The 24,367-nt window shown below is 34.6% G+C and overlaps 3 protein-coding genes across 8 annotated transcripts in view; 2 read left to right on the top strand and 1 right to left on the bottom strand.

Moving 5' to 3' along the window:
* The first annotated feature begins 249 nt into the window (after positions 1-249).
* LOC131940399 (DNA replication licensing factor mcm5-A) lies at positions 250-9,006 on the top strand. The gene is made up of 16 exons (XM_059299000.1): positions 250-537; positions 1,437-1,563; positions 1,765-1,893; positions 2,060-2,232; positions 2,395-2,550; positions 2,732-2,816; positions 2,926-3,182; positions 3,378-3,489; positions 6,188-6,256; positions 6,586-6,726; positions 6,855-7,031; positions 7,126-7,241; positions 7,421-7,549; positions 7,653-7,795; positions 8,391-8,518; positions 8,750-9,006. Exons 1-16 carry the CDS (start codon positions 380-382, stop codon positions 8,849-8,851), a joined length of 2,202 nt encoding a protein of 733 aa, XP_059154983.1. The 5' UTR covers positions 250-379; the 3' UTR covers positions 8,852-9,006.
* A 793-nt stretch (positions 9,007-9,799) lies between these two features.
* On the bottom strand, positions 9,800-22,118 carry LOC131940397 (uncharacterized). 2 transcript variants are annotated; one of them, XM_059298996.1, is made up of 15 exons: positions 21,986-22,118; positions 16,406-16,582; positions 16,191-16,277; positions 15,679-15,829; positions 15,508-15,570; positions 15,303-15,394; positions 15,060-15,137; positions 14,724-14,825; positions 14,293-14,417; positions 14,041-14,173; positions 13,768-13,896; positions 13,477-13,659; positions 13,207-13,377; positions 12,239-12,520; positions 9,800-11,960 (listed from the first exon to the last, which is right to left on the bottom strand). In XM_059298996.1, the coding sequence occupies exons 1-15, from the start codon at positions 21,995-21,997 to the stop codon at positions 11,055-11,057; spliced, it is 2,691 nt and encodes an 896-aa protein (XP_059154979.1). In that variant the 5' UTR covers positions 21,998-22,118; the 3' UTR covers positions 9,800-11,054. The 2 variants fall into 2 exon arrangements, with proteins under 2 accessions (XP_059154979.1, XP_059154981.1); XM_059298998.1 differs by lacking the exon at positions 21,986-22,118 and adding an exon at positions 18,418-18,546.
* LOC131940395 (pyruvate carboxylase, mitochondrial) overlaps positions 18,812-24,367 on the top strand; it is a 24,295-nt gene continuing 18,739 nt past the window's right edge. For 3 of the 5 annotated variants that reach the window (XM_059298985.1, XM_059298989.1, XM_059298982.1), the window contains exons 1-2: positions 18,817-18,910; positions 19,199-19,522. The gene's annotated coding sequence lies outside the window, so the exon portion shown is untranslated. Of the gene's footprint in view, positions 18,911-19,198; positions 19,523-22,379; positions 22,507-24,367 lie in introns of those variants that run through there. The other 2 variants (XM_059298983.1, XM_059298984.1) reach the window with 2 other exon arrangements.

The raw sequence follows: 24,367 nt of genomic DNA, 5'->3' as shown, positions 1-24,367 counted from the left end.
ACACCGCAATACTGGCAGAAAAAACCCTCAGTTCTTTAGTTCTTACTCAGTTGTGTTTTTATAAGAACCAACTTTTCCCCCTTGACAATGACAGAATCGATATTTAGGCCTACTTAGTACTTGGGAGCTCATGTTTAAGGGGGTACACTCAGTGTGCACATTCTAGCTCTTTGTTAAGAAAAATAATTAATTTATAAAAAGAGCGAAACTGTTTTTGTTATCCAAAGCTAACGGATATCCTGATAGGTAAATTGCGGGAAAATATCGGCGCCCATTTATGTTACTTTATTTTTCATCATATTTAGACATTAGTGGTATTAATACTTTGATTAAAACCTTCTAAATCAGAAATCAGGTATCCTTAATCATAATAATAAATATGGAGCCTGGATTTGACGATGCAGGTATATTTTATAGTGATAATTTTGGACCTGAAGACCAAAATGATGAAAATCAGATTGACAGACAGCAAGTCAAGCGCCGCTTTAAGCAATTTATTCGAGAATTCCACGAAGGCAACTTTTCCTATCGTTACCGGTATGTTTTACTTTTACTAGATTCTATCTAGAAATCTAGTTTAGAATCTAGACTTCTAGAGCAATACTTATTCATCATCTTTCCATCGCGGCTCAACGGGACATGAGGCCGTCCTCCAAACGGTTCTTTCTTCTACTGGTCTGAAAACGGCGAAGCGGTAAAATGCGAGACATACCTAATACTTGCGAAATTACGGCTAAATTTTGTAGATATTTGTACAATTTATTTACCCCCACCAAGTCTTCCAATCAGATGAGGGTTGTAGATCTATATGAGTATATGTAGAGTACAGTAGAGCAAAACAATCATAATGTCACTTGACAGTCCATTTTTTGCACACTTCTCACATTAATAAATTATTAAATTGTGTGTCACATTTACCAGACACTATCTTGAATCTTGTCTTGAATTCTTAAAATTAGTTAAGGCAATTTGCCAATCAAGGGCCAAGAGTTAGCCAAGACTACATTGTGCTTTTTGCCAGTTGCTTGTTGGCAGTACATCTCCCCCCTCTCTCCATGTCCTGCTAGGTTTTACCCTTGTGTCTAGTGGTGTTCATCTCAGTACATTGAGTACATCAAGTGCATGACCCAACACCATCTTTTTTCATCATTTAACTTAGGCGTGACAAAGCTTCATTTTTGTGAGAGGAAAGTCATAAATCAAAATGTGGTTAGAAAACCCAAGATAATAGTTAGGCCTACTGGGTTGAATTATATTATATTTATATGCAAGCTATTCCATTCCATCTCTAAAATTGTACTGTACTACAAGTTTTTACAAGTGTTATCTTATTAGTGATCAGACAAATAGGCCTACCAGTTAGACATACCCAATTATTTGGAATTTAATTGATTGAGACTAATAAAAATCCTAACTAAACTTTTGTTCAACTTTAGTGACCAGCTGAAGCGACACTACAATCTAAAGCAGTTTTGGTTGGAAGTTGACCTAGATGATGTCAGCAGTTATGATGAGAACCTTGCTGAGAAGCTGCTCAAACAGCCATCTGAGCACTTACCTCTGGTGAATATCATATAAATTACAGTTTACATTTGTTTTTTTTTTTTTTAGATTTTCTGTTAACCTAAGTTTCAAATGTAGCATAAGTAGGTTCAGTAGGCCTAAATATTTATGATAAGTTAATAAACACAACTCATTTTGACAGGAATTTGACTTAATAAATTTGAAATGTTTGATAATAATTATTTGATTTAATTACTGTAGTTTGAAGATGCTGCAAAAGAAGTGGCTGATGAAATTACAAGGCCAAGACCAGAAGGAGAAGAGGAAGTTGAGGATATTCAAGTTATGTTGACTTCTGCTTCTAATGCCTGTGGAATTCGTGCACTTAAGGTATATAATTTATTTTTATATTATAATCCCTAAGGTCATTCAGTTACAGCTGATTATGTATCCTTATTGCCATTAATTTTCCTAGTAAAAAGATAATACAAAGACTCGTTACTACTATTTTTGTGTTACAACCTGATATAATATCTATAAAATTTATTTTCACTAGTCTGACCAGATGTCTCGACTGGTTAAGATTCCTGGCATTGTCATAGCTGCATCCGGTATCCGTTCTAAAGCCATAAGGCTTGCCATCCAGTGCAGAAGTTGTTCCAATGTCATTAACAATATCCAAGTCAAGCCTGGTCTTGAGGGTTATGCTTTGCCCAGGAAATGCAATACGTAAGTTCTGCTAATTGTGTCCTCTGATTATGGTTGTTTTAAAAAAAAGGTTGTTGTGTTATTCTGATTAATCTTTTTCTTAGAGTAAAAGCTGTCTGACTATATTGTACTCTAATTATGGCTGTTCAGTTTGTTGTCATTCTGATTCATCTTCTTGTGTAGGGAGCAAGCAGGCAGACCAAAGTGTCCTGTTGATCCTTTCTTCATTATTCCTGACAAGTGTCGCTGTGTGGATTTCCAGACTCTAAAGCTACAAGAGGCACCTGAAGATGTACCCAATGGGGAGCTGCCACGTCATTTACAGCTTTACTGTGATAGGTGAGACCTGTTTGAAATTTAAATATACTCTGTCTAGCTTTAATACTTGGATTTGAATAATGTTCATAACTTAACTTACAATTTTGTTTTCTTAAAAAAACTTATTAGTTACCTGTAATAATTTTTACAAGATGCGTTTATTTTAAAAAATTCAGCTAGAATATTTATTTTTGTCTTACAGGTATTTGTGTGATCGTGTGGTTCCAGGGAACAGAGTAACTATCATGGGAATTTATTCCATAAAGAAAACCGCCAAGCCTTCCAAGGTATCTATTATTCTATACTTAAATTTATTACACATTTTATAGATATATTACTTAAGTAAACAGCAATGCTCTGAGTATAATTTTCTAAATAAGCAAATCAATCTTTCAGAGAAACAACAGAGATAAAGTGAATGTAGGCATTAGGTTGCCTTACTTCCGTATTGTGGGGGTGAAGATTGATACAGATGGCACAGGTAGGACAGCCAGCACCCCAGTGACACCTGCTGAGGAAGATGATTTTCGCCGTCTGGCTGCCTCGCCAAACATTTATGAAACCATTGCCAAAAGCATTGCACCTTCAATATACGGGAGCTTGGACATGAAGAAAGCCATTGCGTGTTTGCTTTTTGGTGGTTCCAGAAAAAGGTAATTATTGTCCCAAAACTTTTTATTTAGCCAATAACTTGAAATTAAGTTAACAGAGAAAAAAATATTGATTTAATTGCTAAATAACTGTAACTTAATTGTGAGCATTAGGTGTAGTTCAATTAAGAATTTCAAATTTTTATTAGTCTATAATTAAACAAAATTAATGTATAATACTTTTAAACTAAATTGTAGATTGCCTGATGGTCTGACAAGAAGAGGCGACATCAACCTCTTGATGTTAGGTGACCCTGGAACAGCCAAATCTCAGCTGCTGAAATTCGTGGAACGCTGTTCCCCCATCGGAGTGAGTGCTCTATAGTTAAACAAGCACATTTGCAATTAACTCTTAACAGACTAAGGGTTTTTAGTGATATTTTTAGTAGCCAGCAGTATGCTTGTTTCTTTTGACCATAAGTAAAGTTAGAACATCAGCACACACATGTGTTATATATCATTGTGTAGGTATTTGACTTGACTTTAATATCAGAGAAGGGATTTAGGTGTTAACAATTGGTCTTAGTTTTGTAGCCTAAAATCTGATGGTTTAGTTTTTAAAAAAACAAAAAAAAAACTTTAAATCAACAGTCCCTAAGAAGAAAAAAAATAACTGATAAGAGCTATATAGTTAATTTGTATATTTTATTGTACAGCAACCATATATGTACAATTATGCCAATTTTGAATGCACTGAGTCTAGAAATGGATTTTTCACAAATTAAATGACATTATGATCATTTTTACACTAATTGGTGCTTCGGCAAACACTTTCTACACTACAAGTGGCAAACATAGGTAAACATGGAATCAAGCACACACATAAGTAAATATAATGAAAAGATCAAATTGAAATATCTGCAGTACTTCTAATTAAATTAAAAAAGATTCTTTTTATGATCTTCAATTGATAAATAATGTGAACATATGTGATAACTACACAAACAATTTCCTTCTTTTTGTAAACATATAGTACCGCATACACTTATAGACACTTAACTTTTATTCTTTTAATTTTTTTAATGAATACAATAACAATTTATAAACTTTATGCTAATCTGATATGCTATGTATGATTTATAGAATAATTGGAAAATAATGGTGGATTATAATCCAAAGAAACAGGATGGATACGTGAAATATTACCTAACTCTCAAACCAACTCATGAAGAGTGTAATTGGCAATACCTTGTTGGAATTTTTAATTCTAAGATATCTGGATTCTTTTCTCAATAATCTTGAAATTAAATATAGAAATTAACTTTAGTTATATCTCAAAGGTGAAAAAAATTAGTTCTAGTACTTAATTGTTTACCGAAGGACATAACAGTTTAATTAACTGATCACTTTCATCCACCACATAAACTAATCCATCTTGCCCACTGACCAGAATAATAAAATATAAAAAACAAAACCATATGTATAACCTGTCAGTGATCAGCCAAAGCTCATAATTGCATACCCTACTGTTGGCTTATCCACAATCATAATGTATTGTCAAGAAAAATATTCTTCCTAAATATTCACCATTGTCTTATCTATGGAAATATTGTATAAAGCTACAACAATTGACTGCACTTAATTTTAATGTAAGTAGGATGCATTATTTGTATAATATGTCCTCTGTATGTTCGGTATCTTGATAGTTCATCTTTCAAAAAGCATGACAGCTTTGAAGCAATAGCGTGATATGAAAGCTTGAGCCGCAGTCCATTGTAGAGCATAGAGTAAATTCTTGCTTCAGAATCTGTCAAAATGAGTGTCTTGATAATCTCCAACATATATCCCATAATATAGTCCATAATACCTGTAAGATTTAATCAGGTGTCGAATTTAACCATCCCGAGACAGAGATAGGTTATCTGTGTAGCTTTGACGTTACATAGCTATTGGTAAATTGACATAATGCATGTCACAATATCCACTGTAGAGTTTACAAACAGTAAGTTTGAGTAAACATATACTTCATTGTACTGTCTCCTGTCCTCATCTCAGCCAGCTCAATTCCTGGTTCTTTCTCAGGAAATAACAGTCTCAGCTGATAAGGAATACCCATTCACTCCTTTTTACCTTTAGATCTATAATTTCTCAGTTCTGTTGAAAAGAAAAAAAATGGTAAATATGGATTTTATTTAATATTTTCACATATATTAATTTCAACATAAATGATAAGTGATTTTTAATAAGTTAGTGCAAGTCAGTACTGCTTGTAACAAAAGAAAACTCAGTTTTTATTACAGTCATGTGTGATCAGCTGATTTGTGTTTACATTCTAGACGGTAGACAGTACTGCTACGAATACTACTATTATTTAATAATTGTCATATACCATGAACTGAAACCAGGCTATTTGCATAGTAAAATGATTGAAGTGTTCTTTTAACTACACATTTATAACTAATCAATATAATTAAATGGAAAAATTTATAAAAATCGCCACAAAATTTAGTAGAAAAAAACGATAAAAACCGTGCTACTTACGATGTGTAGAGAATGAGTTCAAAATTGCGTTCAAGACTTTATTTTCATTATCTCCAGTGTCTAGTACATCAGTAAGGTCTTAGACTTCTTCGTTACTTGAATCTAAATCATTTTCACGCAGATAATTAGAATCTAATTCCATTTTCCATGAAGTCTGACCGAGGATGAATGCAAAGTCGGCAAGATGGCGGCGTCTCGCCGATCGCGCGATAGCATTAATTTTCGTATTCGAAAATATATAATAAGTTAAAAATTAATAATACTTTTTGCAGATTATGATTAATTCATCATTTATTTTGATATAAAAAACTTTTATGCTTGAAAAAAAACAATTTTATTATCATTTTTATGACCTCAAAGTCACATGACAATAATGGGACATAAACCAATCAATCGTCTGCTGGGCGTTAAAAAGTGCTGTCTGTCTAAATAAATAATGTTCTAATTGTAGGTGGAAAATCTAAATTAACCAGTTTAATCCAATTGTTTATTAATTTTTTAAAATGGCTTTTTGAAAACAATTTCAGGTTTATACATCAGGGAAAGGCAGCAGTGCAGCTGGTCTAACAGCTTCTGTAATCAGGGACCCATCTTCTGTAAGTTTTTCTGTCTATCTGGCAGTCTGTTTTTTTATTGCTCAAGTCTGTATAAACAATTAAAAGTAACTGATCAGTTATTATCTCATTAACCCTACGGCTTCAAAACTAGAGTTGGTTAATACATTTTACTGAGATTTCAATAGTGAAATATTTGGGGGTTCTCAGCATTAGGGTCCACTCTTAAAGAGATACATACTTTAACCATTTCCTAATATATGAATTGTCCTAGAATTATTGGTGAAAAAGAATCTAAATATAAAAGTATATTGAAATTTTATTAATTTTGTGCACCCTGCCTGTTATTACATTCATTTTAATACCTACAGAGAGGTTTTGTTATGGAAGGTGGAGCCATGGTTCTTGCAGATGGTGGTGTTGTTTGTATAGACGAGTTTGACAAAATGCGAGAAGATGATAGAGTGGCTATACACGAAGCCATGGAACAGCAGACGATATCAATAGCCAAGGTGGGTTTGGTTTTCATGTTCTTTCAGTGGTACTTAGTTGTATTATTAATTTCCCTGGTATATTGTTTTTATGTTTATTTTCACTTGGTCTTCCATTTATTTTTTACCTTTACGACACCTATCCTTAGGCTGGCATTACAACAACATTAAACTCTCGATGCTCTGTGTTAGCTGCAGCTAACTCTGTTTTTGGCCGTTGGGATGACACCAAAGGTGGAGAAAACATTGATTTCATGCCCACCATCTTGTCAAGGTTTGACATGATCTTCATAGTCAAGGATGAACATGATGAAGCAAGAGATATTGTGAGTGATTTTTTTAAATTGTTGCCGTTTACTCTTCACAAATTAACAGATTCAGTTGTGAACTGTATTTGAATGTTGGTTGTAAATTCCTTAGACATTAGCCAAGCATGTGATGAACGTTCATCTCAATGCGCTGCAAAACACAGAAGAGGCTAGAGAAGGAGAAATCCCACTCAACACATTGAAAAAATATATTGCTTACTGTAGGAAGTAAGTTCATTTTTCTTCTGGAATATTTGGTTAATCCAATTAATCCTTTACTATTGTGTGAAACCATCTTGGCTTTGTTGATGTATTCTAGAATATCTTGCTACTCTAAGTTGACGTTGCAGTGAGGGTGAAAAATGTCAGGTCTTGTCAGTTTACATCAACTTTTTTCTCTTCCTTAGCAAATGTGGGCCCAGATTGTCAGAGGAAGCTGCAGAAAAATTGAAGAATCGTTACGTCTTGATGAGAAATAATGCTAGTGACTACGAGAGGGAAACTGGGAAAAAAATCAGCATTCCAATTACTGTGAGGTATGTTGTATTGAATCTTCACTTGAGCTTTGTTGTAATGTCCTTCTTACATTTTTAATAATATAAATACTTAGTAGCTAAGCTTTTTTATTTATTTCTATAGACAATTGGAAGCTATTATTAGAATCTCAGAGTCTCAGGCCAAAATGAGACTGACCCCTTTTGCCACAGATGCTGATGTTGATGAAGCTTTAAGACTGTTCCAGGTATCTACATTAGATGCTGCAACTTCTGGTAATTTAGCAGGTAAGATTTTTTTTTCTAATAATATTTTTCAATATTTTAGCAACTCCTGTTGCATTATTTTAGAATTTAACGAGTTTGGCCTACTTACTTTTAGGATAAAAAAGTAGCTCTCATTTGAACAGATAGGGGTCGGCGTGGTCGAGTCGGTTAAGCTCATGGTTGCTAAACCGAAAAATCTCGAGTTCAAACCCTCGGGTAGATGAGGCTCTATAGCTGGGGACAGTCACACTTCTAGGAGAGACAACTCCAAAATCATACAACTGCTGCCTTGTAGTTTGTTCTTGGTTGGACAAAGGCTATGGAAGCAAATCCAAAAAGAAAAGCAGGCTGAAATCGGAGTCAATGGTCTCAATGGCGCATAACCAGTTGATACGTATCCTTAATTGTGATGGGGGCGTGGTCGAGTCTGCAAAAAGCTCATGGTTGATAAATTCAAAAAAAAAAGTCTCGAGTTCAAACCCTCTGGCAGATAAAGCTCGATCACTTCCAACACTAAAAATTAAGAACGAAGAAGAAGAAAACGATTTGAACAGATTAAAGAATTTCGTACTCTGCCATTAAAATATTTTTTTTTTGCCCTGTTATAAATATACAGGTGCAGAAGGTTTCACAACAGAGGAGGATCAGGAACTGCTGAGCAGAATTGAAAAACAGATTAAGAGACGATTTGTCATAGGTTCACAGGTGTCAGAGCATGCCATTATTCAAGACTTCACTAGACAGGTTAGTGAATTTTATAAAAATCTTCACAATTGATGTGTGCATTAGTGAATGATTTGCTAAAGCATCTTGCTAGCTTAAGATAGGTTCCTTGTTGATTTTTGTTTCATATTTGCTTTTATTTTATTATTTGTCAAATTAATATTGTAAATATTTTTAGAAATATTTCGAAAGAGCTGCCTCATATTTACATTTATTATTTGTCAAATTAAAAAAATGTATTGTTTTCTTTAGAAATATCCGGAAAGAGCTATCCACAAAGTCTTGTCGCTGCTGCTTCGTAGAGGTGAAATTCAGCATCGCATGCAAAGAAAAGTCCTTTTCCGTGTCAAGTAGATACACTCCTTGACCACTACATTCAACCCTTTTATTTTAAATAAAACATTTTCCGATATTCTAAATTTAAGTCAATTTAGGATCTGAAACACTTGTATATAATGTAAGAATGTCAGCCTTCCTTTGTAATGTTTGATTTTGTATTTTTTTTTTTTGACCAATTATATTCATCAGTAATAAAAGTTGCATAGTCTTTTTTGTGGGTTTTTTTGCATGTTTATTTTATTTATTATTTTCAACTGAAAGAGGGAAACCCAGTGCTTTAGTAGTTGACCGGACAAGTTTTGACAACATTAAAGAAACTAGTCTGCACTCATGTCAATTATTGGGAGCTATCATAGTTGGTATTTAACTGCAAAGGGGTTTGAAAACAATTTTGGTTGTCATTGAAACCTGCCATTTTGAATTTTTTGCTACTTTTAAAAACGCTAGGCCTTAATTTAAACATATATTACAATCAAATTTACACTGCTTCATTTCAGTAAGTAAACGACATTTTGATAGAGCTACTGGTCAGAATTCCACATAGTTCTAACAATTTCACCTTTTTGTGCAAAGTTTAAAATTAGCATTTTTAAAAACTTTTTCTATAAAAGTCCTTACAATTCTCTCCTGACAAGTTTTGTATGAAGAACATACTGAAGTAGTAGGCTTTTTAGTGCTAAAAAGACTGCAAAATTAGAAAAACTGCAAAAGGTCACAAAAATACCCTTTTTGAGCAATTTGTAAACTTTCTGAGATGACAGAAAACACATGAGACATCCAGCTTTCCAATGATGTCAAATACAATAAGATTATGGATACTGAACTTTTTGTAGCAAGCATGTAAAATCGGAGGAAAAAAGTCTGAAAGGTTTTTGAACTTCTTATATTCAAACAAAAACTCATTTACAATTTATACAGAAACTTCTCATTAAGTACATAATTTATAATTTTGAAATGAACACAAATTTATTGATTTTTAATTTTGAAGCATGCAGTAATACACAACTAATTAAAAAAAGCAATAAATGTAAGTTGTAAAAACGAGCAAGATTCATAATTTGGCACGACTACTTTACTGTACTCCTGCATAGTTTGAATCTAGCTCAGAACATCACATTACACCATTCCTTTACACAGCTGTTTCCTATACAACCAGTTGGCATTGTTGTATTCATATCTGTTTGACACCCCAGCTATGTTCCTGTGACTTAAAATTAAAATCTACCATTGTCCTTGTGCAAAAATAAGTTTGGAATTGGACAACTGGCTGGCAAGATATATAAAGTAACTGCTTCACTTTAAAAATACATTTTTACAAGTATTCACTTTTAAACAGTAATAAATAGTATTGTTAAAGTCAGGCACTTGACAATCTGTGTAAAGAAAAAAATATTTTGTAAACAATCCTTAGGTTCTTTTTGCCAAATACATTAAAAATTTATTACTAATTAGTTTAAATTGTAAATCTATAACAAATACTGATAAACAATCAAACATTAAATACTAATCTTTATATGAAGTTTTTAAATAATATTACTCATCACAAATTTACAAATGCTATTATTTCTTTGCAAGGTAAGTTGCACTAACATGTTAGAATAAATATGCATAGTTTAATGCTTTCATTGCATAATTAGTATGTGGAGATTTTGTTTGATTAAAAGTTTAACAACCCATGCAAAGTGAGCATAAACTCATAAGAAACACATGAACAGTTTGTACAATGAAGTTGTATGGTCCCAAACATATGCCCTCATGTAACACATTCATAACCATTGGTAAAAGTAAACGAGGAAAAAATAAAACATAAGTTCCTCAAACATTTATCACAATTGAACAAATCATCTAGTGGTTGTAGCTGTACACTGGCCCCTACAACTACAAAAAATTGTAATGATACAAACAAAAAAACTGGTTACGGGATAGATTCACTATATTTAACTACTACAATGTCTAAATCAAATTTAAAATAAACGGGATATGTGAAATTATTTTTTTTAAAACACAGGCAAAAAAATACATTACAAGATGGGTTAAAAATGTAATGAATTGAACAACATAGAGGAAAAAGCAATTTTTCTTTTTTTACCATATTTATACCATAATCTTTAAATCATATGTTTCTTAATCCATGTTCAAAGTTATTAAAATAAAAATAAATGAAAATATGTTAACTAATACTGCTCAACTTAAACATATTCTAAACTATAACCTTAACCTACTCAGAAGCAGAATCTTTTGGTGTGAGTTTGAGTGTAAGTTTTAAAGCTTTTCTATGGGGGTTTGAGTCTGAGCCACTGCTCTCAGCTCCAGGGGAATACAGCTGTGGGGGGATGGTGCTGACTGGCTCAAAGACAGGCTCTTCTGCATCAGAGATGTCTTGGATGCCGGTACTCCAGGCCCGCGAGTGTTTACTACTAGTGCTGCCTTTCTTATGTTTTGTTTCTTTTTCTGAGCCAGACGAACTTTTGTGAGAGTAAGAAGCGCTGACTGGGGGAGGTGGAGGAGTTGAGTGGGACCCAGAGTGTGGGGAGTAGATGGGACTCAGCATGGAGGGAGAGTGGTAGGCTTGAGGTACGTGCTGTGGCGTGGCTGACATCGGATGAGGCGGGGTGGAAGCGTAATTGGACTGGCGTTTGATCTTCAGCTTGAGTAGGCCTTTGGATGGGTCAATGACCTTGCTGACGGCCATGGCCTCAGCTGAGGAGGGACTCATGAGACCAGTAGCAGGACTTATGATTCCAGCTGCCAGCCGCCTGTCTCCATCTGAGTCATCAGAGATGTCTGAATGAGGGGGCAACAGTGGATTAAGTCTTGGAATTTTTGCCGCCTTGGCACCTTTTGACTTGGAATCCTCAAACAAATCAGATATATCCTCATCTTTCTCAGTGTAATTGACAGGCTTTCTCCGCCTCAAGCCCACTCTGCTTCTTCCAGCTTGTTCATCTTCTTCTTCTTTCCTCCGCAGTTCTTCATCAATTTCCCTCTGTTTTCGCTGTTTCTCTTCTTCCTCCTCTTGCTTTGCCCTTTCTTTTTTTTCCTGTCTCTTTTTAGCCTCGATTGTTCTACTATATTGGATTTCTTCTTCAAGTTGCATTCTGCGCAGCTCAATTTCTTGTTGCCACTGGATATTAGAAAAAAATTGTAGTATTATATTTTTATATTTTGAGCAGAAATGCTGTTTATTACCATATATTTTGTGTATTTAGATTGATACTACCCAGATCATACAATTACCGATATTCCATAACATTTGATAATACTAACCTTTAATTTAGCTACCTACAGCAGATAATGTATGTAGTAAAGTAACTTTTTATAGTTTACTGAAACAGTCTTATTTTTTTTATATGAATCAAGATTGGGTTACTAAGAAGAAGTTCACAATATAATGTCACAAACCTGTGGCTTAGTCCTGCTTCTGTTCAGTTCTTTGATTTGCTCATCCCATTTCATTTGTCTTTTTTCCTCCTCCTCTTTTAACCTCTTCTGTCTCTCAGACTCCTCCATCTCCAAACGTCTACGCTTCTGCTCTTCTTCCTCTCTCTGTAGTCTTCTCTTCCTCTCTTCCTCTTCTCGTTTCATCTGTTCGATGGCTTGTCTGGCTCTTTGTTCTCTTTCTTTTTTCTCACGCTCTTTTTGTTCACGCAGTTCTTTTTCTCTTCTCTCTTGCTCTAACTTTTCCTACAAATAAGTAACTTATTACTGAACATGTAAAAACCAGAGCAAAAAGACAGGTAATTGAAATGTAATAACGTAAAGATTTCTTAACAAATGATAAACTTAACCGTTCTGTTGTCAATAAGAATTTCACTAGCAGAAGAAAAAAAATAATTCTTGTAAAATTAAAATAAATGCTGAGCTCTGAGTCCAAAATTTGTTTAATGAAGAAAAGCTTTTGATTATTTAACACAATTTTGTCAACAATAAACTTATCATGTAAAAAAAAAATTCAATATAGAAATTAGTTGTTAAAAAGTGTTAACAATCAAATAACCAGTTGGTTAAAACGAACAATAATTTAAAAACCAGCACACAAAATGTAATAAATTGTCAATCCCCAACTATGAACAAAATATCACTTTGTACCAACCTCAATTCTCTGTTTTCTAAAAGTTTTACAACAAATTGATTAAAACTAAAATGTTCTTGTTTTTTTTTACTCAATAAAACAAAACAAAAAATGATTAATTTACAGTTATTAAACTTCAATGATGTAATTATTAAAAAAACTAAACAAGATAAGCAACTAAAAAGGTATAACAATGTAAAATGTGATTGTGACAGTTTTCGGGATGTAGTTTCATACATTTTTCCAAACATGATGGATAAGTCTATAAAAAATATTCACACTAGCATTAAATACTGACCTGTAATTTAATTTGTTCCATAAGATTGTCTAGCAGCTCTTCTCCACTTTTCCCAGAGTACTGGTCTCCCAAACTTACTCGTTTCTCTTGTTTTAGTGGTTTAAATACATTATGAGTTTCTACTAAGGGAAGGCAATGTGCTAAGCTGTCTCCAAAATATTCGTAGAGGTTCTTTAAAAGAAAAGAAGAAATTTTTTTTTAATTAAAAAATAATCGTGTCAGACAGGACTTTGGTTGAAAACTGTCAGGGTAGAAAAAGAAGAAACTTACTGCATAAAGTTCCTTTAAATGTTTTTCATCAGATATACTGTCTGAAGTTTGAGAATCTTCTTGTTGACCAATAAAGTTTTCACTTGCTTGTAGCAGTTCAGAAATTTCTTCTTTCTCTTTCACTGTATTACCCAACTCCTGGAATTTTCTGATGTATTTACGCAGAACTTTCTCTGCAGCAAGCTGGAAATGGATTTTTTTTTTAAATTCTTAAAATAAAAAAAATATTTTGTGAATAAAAGATACTTTTTTTCACAAATTTTAGTTGTGAAAATAGAAAGTAAATCTTACCCTCAGAGCACCATGAACTTTGTGAGAATCAGCAGTGTTGACAGAATTCTCACTTGTTTTATCTTCTAGGGCATTTTGGAGGTGACGCCAGTAAGCTGGCAAGTGGGGTAAAATTATATCTTCTACAGCCTGCAATGGTACAGAAGTTTTATGTTTTATATTAAAAAAGTTTTTATTTGATATTTAAAAGAAGGGTTCAGGGCGTTCTTCTAAATTACTAAGACAAGGAAAAAGTTTTGAAGTTTCTATTAAAGTAAAAGCTACTGTATTTACCTTATGACCAAGAGCTATGAGAGTCATAATAGCTCCATAATGTGAGTAGAATGGTTTGGTAGTATCATGTAGTATTTCTTTTAGGTACTTTATGGTATTGAAACGTAAATGGTTTTGTGGACTATTCCATCGACTAAAAAATACAAAATAGTTTTTATGATTATAAATGAAAACATGTTAGATGTTCATAATGCATATAATACTAGTAGTTTTTAAAAAAATCAAATTCGATGGATATATTAAAAATTTTACTTCACTATTTCTGCTAATAGTCTAGCTGCATAGTCCCTTAGCACCCAATGGTCATTGACAGAATTCATAGAAGCTGCGAGAGGATCTAACACACAGAACTCCACACCTTGAACTATGGTGGTCAACTGTCAACATAAACAAAACAAAAACATTAAGTATTTTGTTTCAAACTAGATAAGAGGATAATTTTTAAAAATAAACTTAACATAGAAAGTAAAACTTTAAAATTTTAGTCTGATTTAAATAGAAATTTGGAAATAGATCTTCTCAAGAATACAATCATAAGCTTATATTATTACATGGCTGGTCTGGATTCATAAACATATCTAACTCCAATTAGTATAAATTAAGTACCCTGTGTTTGAATAATTTAAATTGGTTTAAACAACAAAATAAATAGTTGGAAATAAAGTTAAAACGTGTAAACCTACATATGGCTTATGCATAAGGTAGAGTGATCTGTTGTGAAGCATTGCTCTAACCGTGTTCAACAGAGTTGTCAAATGCCCAACATCATGGCTCATACTCTTTATCTGAAACAAAATACCAACCCACCATAAGCATTGCATCGTACATTACTTTTACAAATACAAGATAATTTTTGAGTTTTTAAAACCTTAAATAGCATAAAAAATATTACGCTATGCACATTAAATAGCACAAAAAATATTAAGCTATGCACCTTAAATAGCATAATAAATATTAAGCTATGCACTTTTAATATGAAGATTAATAAACTATTAAATAGTCTAAAGTTAGATACTCACCCCACTGGCTACAAAATTAACTAGATACGGTAACACTGGGACTAGGTTCGAATTGGTTTTTAGATCTTGTAATGCTCTCTGAAATGAAAAAAAAAAAACAACACTTATATTTATTCAAATTTGCTTTTGGTAATTCAATCTATTTCAAAATAAATACATCATTTTGGTGCAAAAAATTGTGTTAAAAATATAATGAGCTTTAGTTTGAAAGCTAAAACAGCTGACATTTAAAACAGACATTACCTTCTTAGCCTCAGCATTTGCACTCAACAAGGCTTTAGTCAAACAGTTGTAATACTTCAGGTGTACTGCTGACATGTCTCTGCCTACCTTACCTGTAATAATATAAACATTGATGGAAAGTGAAATGTATTTCTTTTTACATAAGGCATATGTTTTAATCTGTTTTAATGATTTAACTAAAGCTTTTTATATTATTTAAGCAAACCTTGAGGATTAGAAGTTCCAGTTTGTGATATTTTGATGACACCTTCAACTGCAAGCCAGTGAGCTGTAGTTTTTAAAAGAAATTATTAATAGTTGGATCAGTAGAAACACATTCTTAATTATATAAATAACTCTTTTATCAAGAATGTATTCTTTATTTTAAAATTATTACCTTTAATTGATGGTTGACCTATCTGTTTTGGAACATAACTCCCTAAGGCAATATCAACCAAATTGACCTCTGGATCCTCTATTACATGCATTTCAGTATCTTTTAGATGTCTAAAACTAACTGGATCTTGTGACCCATGTCCATGTACAGGCTGGAAATTTAATATTTTAATGTTGTACAGAAATTCAAACAGATATAAAACTAATTTAATTCTTTTTTATTATTTAAACTTTATTATTTAAAGTGAGACAATCACATAAGAATAAACATGTATATTAATTATAAATAAAAAATGAAAAGGTAATGTAAATAAATTTATCTGAGGAACATTTGGTGAATAAGTTAATAATAAGTATGTTTCGTGGTTTAACTTAAATATTTTATAAATTTTTAAATAACAGAAAAAAAGACTCAAACATTTAATATAAATGACTCATAAAAAACAGTTGTAACCTTACAATTACTTACAGCTAATATAGTACATTAAAACATTGAAACACAAGTTAGCTAACCATAACATTTAATTCTTTAGCAGCTCTGTTGAAATCCTCTGTACCAAGCCTGCGCCTTTTAGAATGCTTCATATACTGGGTGGCTAGCTGTTAAAAAAAAATCAGTTGGAAATTATTCTTCAATTTAAAAAAAATTGTATTTCAGCATCATCCCAAGCTTAATGTAAAATAATTTATGAAACACAAACACACAGTTTAATGGTATACAAACATACCATCACAACTTGTCTGAGGCGGTAGCTAGCATCTTCTCCTAAAGAGACAGCAGCATCATGAGGTATTGGAGACAGCCTTGCTGATTCCGCCATAGCATTAACTGATGCTGCTGTAAATACTGCATATGTTTTTTCCTCCATCTGGTGACGTCTATCTTCAGCAGCCATCTTTAAATTCTGATAAATTTTTAATTGCACATTTAGATTAGGCTATACAGTAACTGATTGTAAGAGTAAGCAAAAATGCAGAAACTTGCTCATGAGCACTTGTCACAAAAATCAACTCATTGTGCACACAAAAAATGTATAGGCCAATGCTTTTAGGACAACTAATTTGATTTTAAATTTGAGATATCATTTTATTCAGATGGGTCTTCTTACGTATAAAAACTACTTCACTTAAAATATATTTTGATAGGCCTATATTTTATATTAGCATTAGTCATTACGCCTATTCTATAGCGCCTACCAAAAAACTAATTAGGCCTACTAAAAGCAAAATAAAGTAACAAATAACCTGACTGAACTATCTAAACATGCAATGTAGTAAAAATTTAATCAAGGTTGGCTTAGCCTATACTATATAGGGCCTAATATATTAATAATGACAAAGTTAAATTATGCAGCACCAAAGTTTGATGAGGCTTAAGTTATTCTGAAATCAATTTTTTTAAAGAAGGGAGAGAAGCCAGAATTCTCAAAATTAAAACCAAAAATTAGGCCTAAAGATAACTCTTCATACTAAAAAAACTAGAATTTCAATACAGATTATAGAGGAGTTTACACTTTTCGGACACACACCAAAAATTACGTAGGACCGAACACTTCGTCGGTTTTTGGCTCATAGAAACTTTAATTAGCATGTCTCACGCGAAACCACGGCGCCTGCACGTAAACTGTTCATTTATGAACACTTCCGTGTCAAGTACTTCCGTTTCCTTTCTCAAGAATTATTTTTAGAAATTTTTTAACGTTGCATGGTACGCACATTTCTATTTTTACACCAGCCGGATGAAGTGACCTAGGGTTGGACTTAGGGGCAAAACTTGAACCAATCACTGCTTAGCTAAAAGGTTACACTATAAATAGCTTCTATATATGTATGGAACATCGTAAATGTCAAGGTTAATGGGTTTTTTCGTGCTTGAACAATAAAAAAGGGGTGTTCGCTAACTTATTTGGCCTTACATGGGATCGGACAGCAACACAAAAATATTATTAAATAAGAATTTAGAGCATAAAAGGGGCTGGTTATTGAAGGGAAAGGGTCAAAATAAGGTCAAGAAGGCAGTGGAATGCAAAAGAGGAGGGGGAATCATGTGACCTGGCTGGCTTAGCAGCGTACTGCGCGAGCCGCAATGGCTGAATGGGATGAACTTTGGGAGTGTGGGAAAAAGGTTTTATACTATTAAAATTACCTCACAAACAATCAATAACACAATATAAATGCATATAATATATGTTTTTATTCATTAAATTGACTTTAAATTATTCTAAATGAACAAAAAGTGCTATGTCCGATGACGGGTAAAGGTGTCCGAACACATGTAAAACTGTATTACATGTGTTCGAACACACGTTAAGACCCCCCAGTCACTATAACAAGAATAGCTTAAGTTCTATGCGTATGAATACAAAATGACACACACATTATTAAAGTAGAATGGTTGCGGATAGATATGATACTTTTTTTTGTTTTCTATGTTAAGCGGTTACTGAATGAGACCGCATGGAATTTTTACGTTGCGTTTTTTCGCTATGTGTGTCCGAAAAGTGTAAGCTCCTCTAGTTAACAATGGTAGAATGGTAGACAAATCTATGTGTTCATAAAAATTTGTCTCATTTAACAATTATTTATTAGGGCCTAGTGTCTAGTACTCATGCAACGAAGGAACAAAAAAAATAGAGTAGAGCGGCAGAGCCAGAGCGTCATGAGTTAAAGTAAAAAAGACCTATCAGTGCGAGATAAATAGTGCTAAAAATATAAACGTTTTGAATAAAAGAAAACGTACTGTTTAAAACTGACTATTATGTTATTTAATTCATATATGTCATTGATATTTTGTTACTAGTTATAAAATATTGACTATTTGATATTTGAAATGCCGAGAGGGCGTCCATATTGCTTCTATTACTTCCGCTGTTTCGACATCCGCTCTTTTTACGGCATAGATCTAGTATTCTAGTAGGCTACACCGTTATAAACGTTTAAAACAACTCATATTTGAATATTTAGAAGTATTTAACTGAATAATGTTTTCATGAATAAATATACAAAAACAACGTATTTCATCTCTTAAAAAATGAAAAAATTTGGCAAATGTCGTAAATACGTTATTGTTTTGTAAACCAATGAAAAAAAAAAAACAGTAATGTCCTTGAACCCACAAACAGGGTCACCGTATGTATTGAGGTCTACTCAGGCTAACCTAGATTAAAGAATTTTTTTTCGCCGCCGTGTAACACTGACAAAAACGAATTGATCTAGAATTATCGGCCTCCAATGTAATAAATTAATAATTATTCTCTAGTATTAAAACATTAAAATAAGCTCTAGATTTTAATGCATAATTTATTAATTTAGCGCTTACTTTACTTTAGACTTTAGGAATTAGGGGGCATAGGTCTAAAAAAAAATTTTTTTAATAAAAAGAATCGAGTAGCTTGACTCTTGTCTCCTAAGTCACACTCACGTAGGTCGTAGATCTGATACTCATGCTGTGTTAGTGTGCACACACTACACGTGTCAAAATTATAACAATTAGATCTAGGGCCTATGATTTTTTACCCCAGGCTAGTCGTGCAGCAAACAATGACATAAGAGTGACTCTAAAGCTAAAAGTTTTAGCCTAAAACTAAACACACTCAGAACTAGATCTAGATCTACACATTTTATATTGCTGCAGTGAACTAAAGACTAAAGTGAAAGTGGGACTGCATGAATTATTGCAGTCATTATTAACTTCAAATAGTTGACATAGAATCTAGTCTATATCTATTAGCTAGTCTAGTTCTAGTGAGACTGTTTAGTTTTTAGTAGACAAGGCAAAGATAAAGAAAGCAGTTGAAAGTGTTGTGAAGTTTACTCAGACTCAAGCTGGCTTTGTTGAACCTCAGGTAAGAATGTTGTTTTTGTTGTTAGACATTTAAATTTAAGTCTTAAGTTAAAGAATTATTATTGTGAGTTCCTTTAATTCATAATACATCTGATAAAGCCTAAATATTAAATAAATAAATAATAGCACACTCACTCTAACTAAATAATAAATAGTCTTATTACTCTTATCTTATTATTAAAATAAAAAAACCAAATAGATATAATAGGCCTACACTACACACAAGGTGACAAGATTCAAGATATCTGCTTTTTAAACATTTTCATTTGTAGTCCTACATAGATCTAGTAGGCTATATGCATACAAGTCTACAATCGAACATACTAGTTACTAGTAACATAAATACCTATTATTATGATTATGTTAAACTTAGGCTACATAATAAATGTATTCATTAGCCCTAGTTTTTTTTTTTTAATATTTAGGCCTGATTATTTTTCAGCTATAAACTATAATCTTTATACAGTTGCTTATAAAAACGTTACTGACACCATTACGCATGATTAATCTGCCCAACTACATTAATTTTCATTCCATATCTACCTAGATTCTATACTTATTTCAATATTGTATCTGTTTATTAGCCTATATATTAATATCTCTGTTTATCACTTTTTAAACATAGATTGTGATGAAGTTGTAGGCCTATTTGTAGCATTATATTTTCTTATTAGAACATCTGTAAATTATATCATTCATATAATGTGACTGCAATTTTTCTTGACTTCTATGCTAATTGGAGTTCCTTGTATGTTTAAACCTGTTTGCTAAATAATATAGAATCTTTGGATTTATTCATTAAATAAATCCAGGTGTTATTAAAATAAAATATTTGTAAGCATATTATACGTATGCTGAGCCCCACTGGGACATACCCTGAACCTGTAGCCCCACTGGGACATACCCTGAGCCTGTAGCCCCACTGGGACATACCCTAAGCCTGTAGCCCCACTGCAAATACCATAGCCCCACTGGGACATACCCTGAGCCTGTAGCCCCACTGAAAATACCATAGCCCCACTGAGACATACCCTGAGCCTGTAGACCCACTGGGGCATACCCTGAGCCTGCAGCCCCAATGGGACATACCATAGCCCCAGTAAGACATACCCTGAGCCTGTAGCCCCACTGAAAATACCATAGCCCCACTGAGACATACCCTGAGCCTGTAGCCCCACTGGGGCATACCCTGAGCCTGCAGCCCCAATGGGACATACCATAGCCCCAATAAGACATACCCTGAGCCTGTAGCCCCACTGAAAATACCATAGCCCCACTGGGACATACCCTGAGCCTGCAGCCCCAATGGGACATACCATAGCCCCAATAAGACATACCCTGAGCCTGTAGCCCCACTGAAAATACCATAGCCCCACTGAGACATACCCTGAGCCTGTAGCCCCACTGGGGCATACCCTGAGCCTGCAGCCCCAATGGGACATACCATAGCCCCAATAAGACATACCCTGAGCCTGTAGCCCCACTGAAAATACCATAGCCCCACTGGGACATACCCTGAGCCTGCAGCCCCAATGGGACATACCATAGCCCCAATAAGACATACCCTGAGCCTGTAGCCCCACTGAAAATACCATAGCCCCACTGGGACATACCCTGAGCCTGTAGCCCCAATGGGACATACCCTGAGCCTGTAGCCCCACTGGGACATACCATAGCCCCACTGCAAATACCATAGCCCCACTGCAAATACCATAGCCCCACTGGGACATACCATAGCCCCATTGCAAATACCATAGCCTCAATGGGACATACCCTACACCTGTAGCCCCACTGGGACCTAACCTGAACCTTGTAGCCCCACCAGAGTTTCTTCCAGGCATCTCTTCGGGGGGGGGGGGGCACGGACATAACCTGAGGCTGTAGCTCAACCAGGACATATGCGTAGCCTGTAACCCCAGTATCCTGAATAAATCTACCTATCGTTTGTACGTACGAAGCTACGGCCCCCTTAAATTGGATAGAGGAAAGTATTGCCCTATTGTAGCCTGGGATTGGACAAGCTTTAACTCAAAAGGTGTAGTTTCTATACCCTACAGGTAGATCTTATTGTTTTCTTTGCATTGTCGCACAGTTGGAAACCGGAAATCGTTCGTTACATGTCTGCGACATGTGCCCGCGACTGATAGACCTACTGTTTTTCGTTCTAACAATATTAAAAATGTACTGAAAAAAATACAGTTTTTATATAAAATACTAAGTTAACATGTGTTTCATAGCCATGGTCTAAGCTTGTTCTCCCAGGCTATTGATTTTGGATCAACTAAACATCCTTACCAAAGTTGATCAGGCGCACTTAGTATACGCCCCCTCACCCCCATCTAAGGGATTCTGTATGTATTGTATTGACCTTTACCATAAGGTACACATTTCTCTTTGTAGCTGCCCACTGTTGTGTTAATATGTTAATCGTGAAGCTGTCGTGTTACATTATAATAATACATACACACTCATCCATCGATTTAAGTCCGTCTGTGGCTAAACGCGAATGGTGATGTAGTTTTCTGTGGCGTGATAAAGCTTGTTATACATATGCAGTACACAGTAAATCCCCGGTAGTTGTTTGTTGGCGGTGTGACGTAAACAATATCTTCACTACCTGTACTTTTGAGATCGATATCCTTGAGATAAACCGATCAGGTTTGGGACGTGACCGATTAGTCACACTGTTGATGAAATAACCGGTGTATTTTTGCCCCCCGTACCACGTGACCTGGAGGTGTGTACCAGCAGCGGAATGTTGATAAGTTTTATCTGAAAACAGCTGACGTGGCTCGCGTGATGTCTCTTCAATGGAAAACTTGGGCCCTGGGGAAAGTTTGAGGGGTGATGTAACACCGGTGACCTGAGAGAGATATTGGCTCATTTTTCTTGACGTTTGAACACGGTTGTTGAATGGTGCAACATATTGAGAGATACTTTATGTTGTTGCAGGTTGCGCATAAATAATATTGATTTCTGGAGGAAGTACGTATGGTATTCAGTTTTTTTTTAACTTACTTTTTATTAATGTAAGCTTCCTCTGTCAATTTATTCACGAATGTCAACGTCAGAGTTTCTTTCAGGCATCTCTACAGGGGGGGGGGGGGGGGGAAGCGGAGCCGAACGAAATAGAATTTATAAAGAAAATGTATACTTTTACCAGTGTCCGCCCCACCACTCCTCGGAAATTTAAGGTGCGCTCCCCCCCCCCCCCCCATCCCGGAGAAAAAAGTCTGAAAGAAACACTGGTCAACGTGTACAGCCAATGAAATGTATTGCGCCACCTAACCTACGTGCTTGTCTAGGATGTTGATTCCATCGGCTACATCTCACTCTGGTGCTTTCAATGCTGAGGCTATACAGCATGTTGTTTGGTTTGGTCACAAAAGACTAGCGGACAACCCTGAACAAAATTTGTTTTGCTAATTTGTACAAGCTGTGTCCAGTGTTAAGCACGGATAATCATATCCGTGCTTATTTAGATACATCATGAGAGGGCAGCGTGGTCGGACGGGAGAGCGCATGATTGCTAATACTTAATTCCCGAGTTCGGATCCCGGGCAGATGAGGCTCGTTAGTTGGGGAAAGCAACCCGTCTAGGTGCGGAAACTCCAAATTCAAACAACTGCCGCCTTGCAGATTATTGAGTGGTCAAAGACTATGGAAGCAAATCCAGAAAGAAAGGCAGTAGTCAACGGCCCATTAGACGCCTAACATGTCACATAGCAGTTTTGGCGTATCTAAATAATAGAGGTCACGCATTTCTCGTTAAACAAGACCCGTGAACCCCAACTCCCCCTGTTTATTTTTAGATTGCTGATATCGGTGAATCGCGGAATACAAGCCAATCCCATTTATAAACAACCTGTTCGTGTCAACTTTTATAGTTTTAATATGTGATCTTGTATCCAATTTTATCCAGATATAGTGTCCGAAATTGTTTTAAAGTGTGATCCCCTTATCCTTTCTTTGAGGGTAGACACCATCAACTAGTTGACTATGACCCTGTACCCTTGCCCTAACAGCCCTTGAAATCATATGCTCCTTACTGAGATCTCGTGTTCAGCCAAGCGCTACTTACAGCTGCCTGGTTTGTTTTAGAAGATGTAGATCAGTGGTTCCCAACCTTTTTCGAGTAGCGACCCCCTTTTATAAAAATTAAGTGACCCGCGACCCCCATAGAATTAAAAAGCCGAAATTAGTATGGAAATTAATAAGCACTAAAATAAGATTTTCTAGTAGACTTTAAATATGAACTACTTTTGATAACTGTTTTAATAGCATGAGTAAAATTGCATACTATTCACTAAAATTTGTAGATCAAGGCATTTAAAGTTATTTCGGTAGGGTTCATGTTCTGAAACATCTGGGCGGGCACATTTAGCACAACTCTGTTGCCATTCATAGGTCATCGTTAACGAACGTTTGGATACTAGGTTAAGGTTATTTCGGTTAGCTTGTTTAGAGTTAGTGCTAAAGGTTTAGGACCTAGATGTTTGGGCTTGTATGCTTAGACTTAGTGCTAAAGGTTTAGATGTCAGGGTTTGGGCTAAACAGTTAGGACATAGATGCTGTGATACAGCTAGTTTTAAGGATAATGTAAAGTTTAGTTCTGGTAAGAGTTAAAGACTTAGTATTGAAGATATAAATCGCCAGTCTTGACAACACGAAGTTGATACCTACCACCTTTTAACATTACAATTTTGAGCCGCGATTGTTATTCTTGCCGGTACAACTGTTACAGTGTTAGGGTAATGTTTAGGATTTGGGTTTATAGACTCATGGGTAATGAATTGAAACGGGGCTGGGCAGGACAATTACACACATAAGAAATTAAAAGAAATAA

Source organism: Physella acuta, unplaced genomic scaffold (genome assembly GCF_028476545.2).
Source record: "Physella acuta isolate Inbredline_101_S28 unplaced genomic scaffold, ASM2847654v3 ptg000316l, whole genome shotgun sequence".
Lineage (NCBI taxonomy): Eukaryota > Metazoa > Mollusca > Gastropoda > Physidae > Physella > Physella acuta.
Note: the sequence above shows the minus strand (reverse complement) of the source record. Positions and strands in the feature narration are given on the sequence as shown.

What these genes read in the sequence shown, in the direction of transcription:
- LOC131940399 (XM_059299000.1), top strand. Translation starts at nt 380, where the DNA reads ATGGAGCCTGGATTTGACGATGCAGGTATATTTTATAGTGATAATTTT. An exon ending in TTACAGCTTTACTGTGATAG is followed by an intron (nt 2,551 to 2,731) that starts GTGAGACCTGTT and finishes TTTGTCTTACAG; the next exon opens with GTATTTGTGTGATCGTGTGG. An exon ending in TATATTGCTTACTGTAGGAA is followed by an intron (nt 7,242 to 7,420) that starts GTAAGTTCATTT and finishes TCTCTTCCTTAG; the next exon opens with CAAATGTGGGCCCAGATTGT.
- LOC131940397 (XM_059298996.1), bottom strand. An exon ending in CTAAAGAATTAAATGTTATG is followed by an intron (nt 15,830 to 16,190) that starts GTTAGCTAACTT and finishes TTAAATTTCCAG; the next exon opens with CCTGTACATGGACATGGGTC. An exon ending in TGGAACTTCTAATCCTCAAG is followed by an intron (nt 15,395 to 15,507) that starts GTTTGCTTAAAT and finishes ATATTATTACAG; the next exon opens with GTAAGGTAGGCAGAGACATG.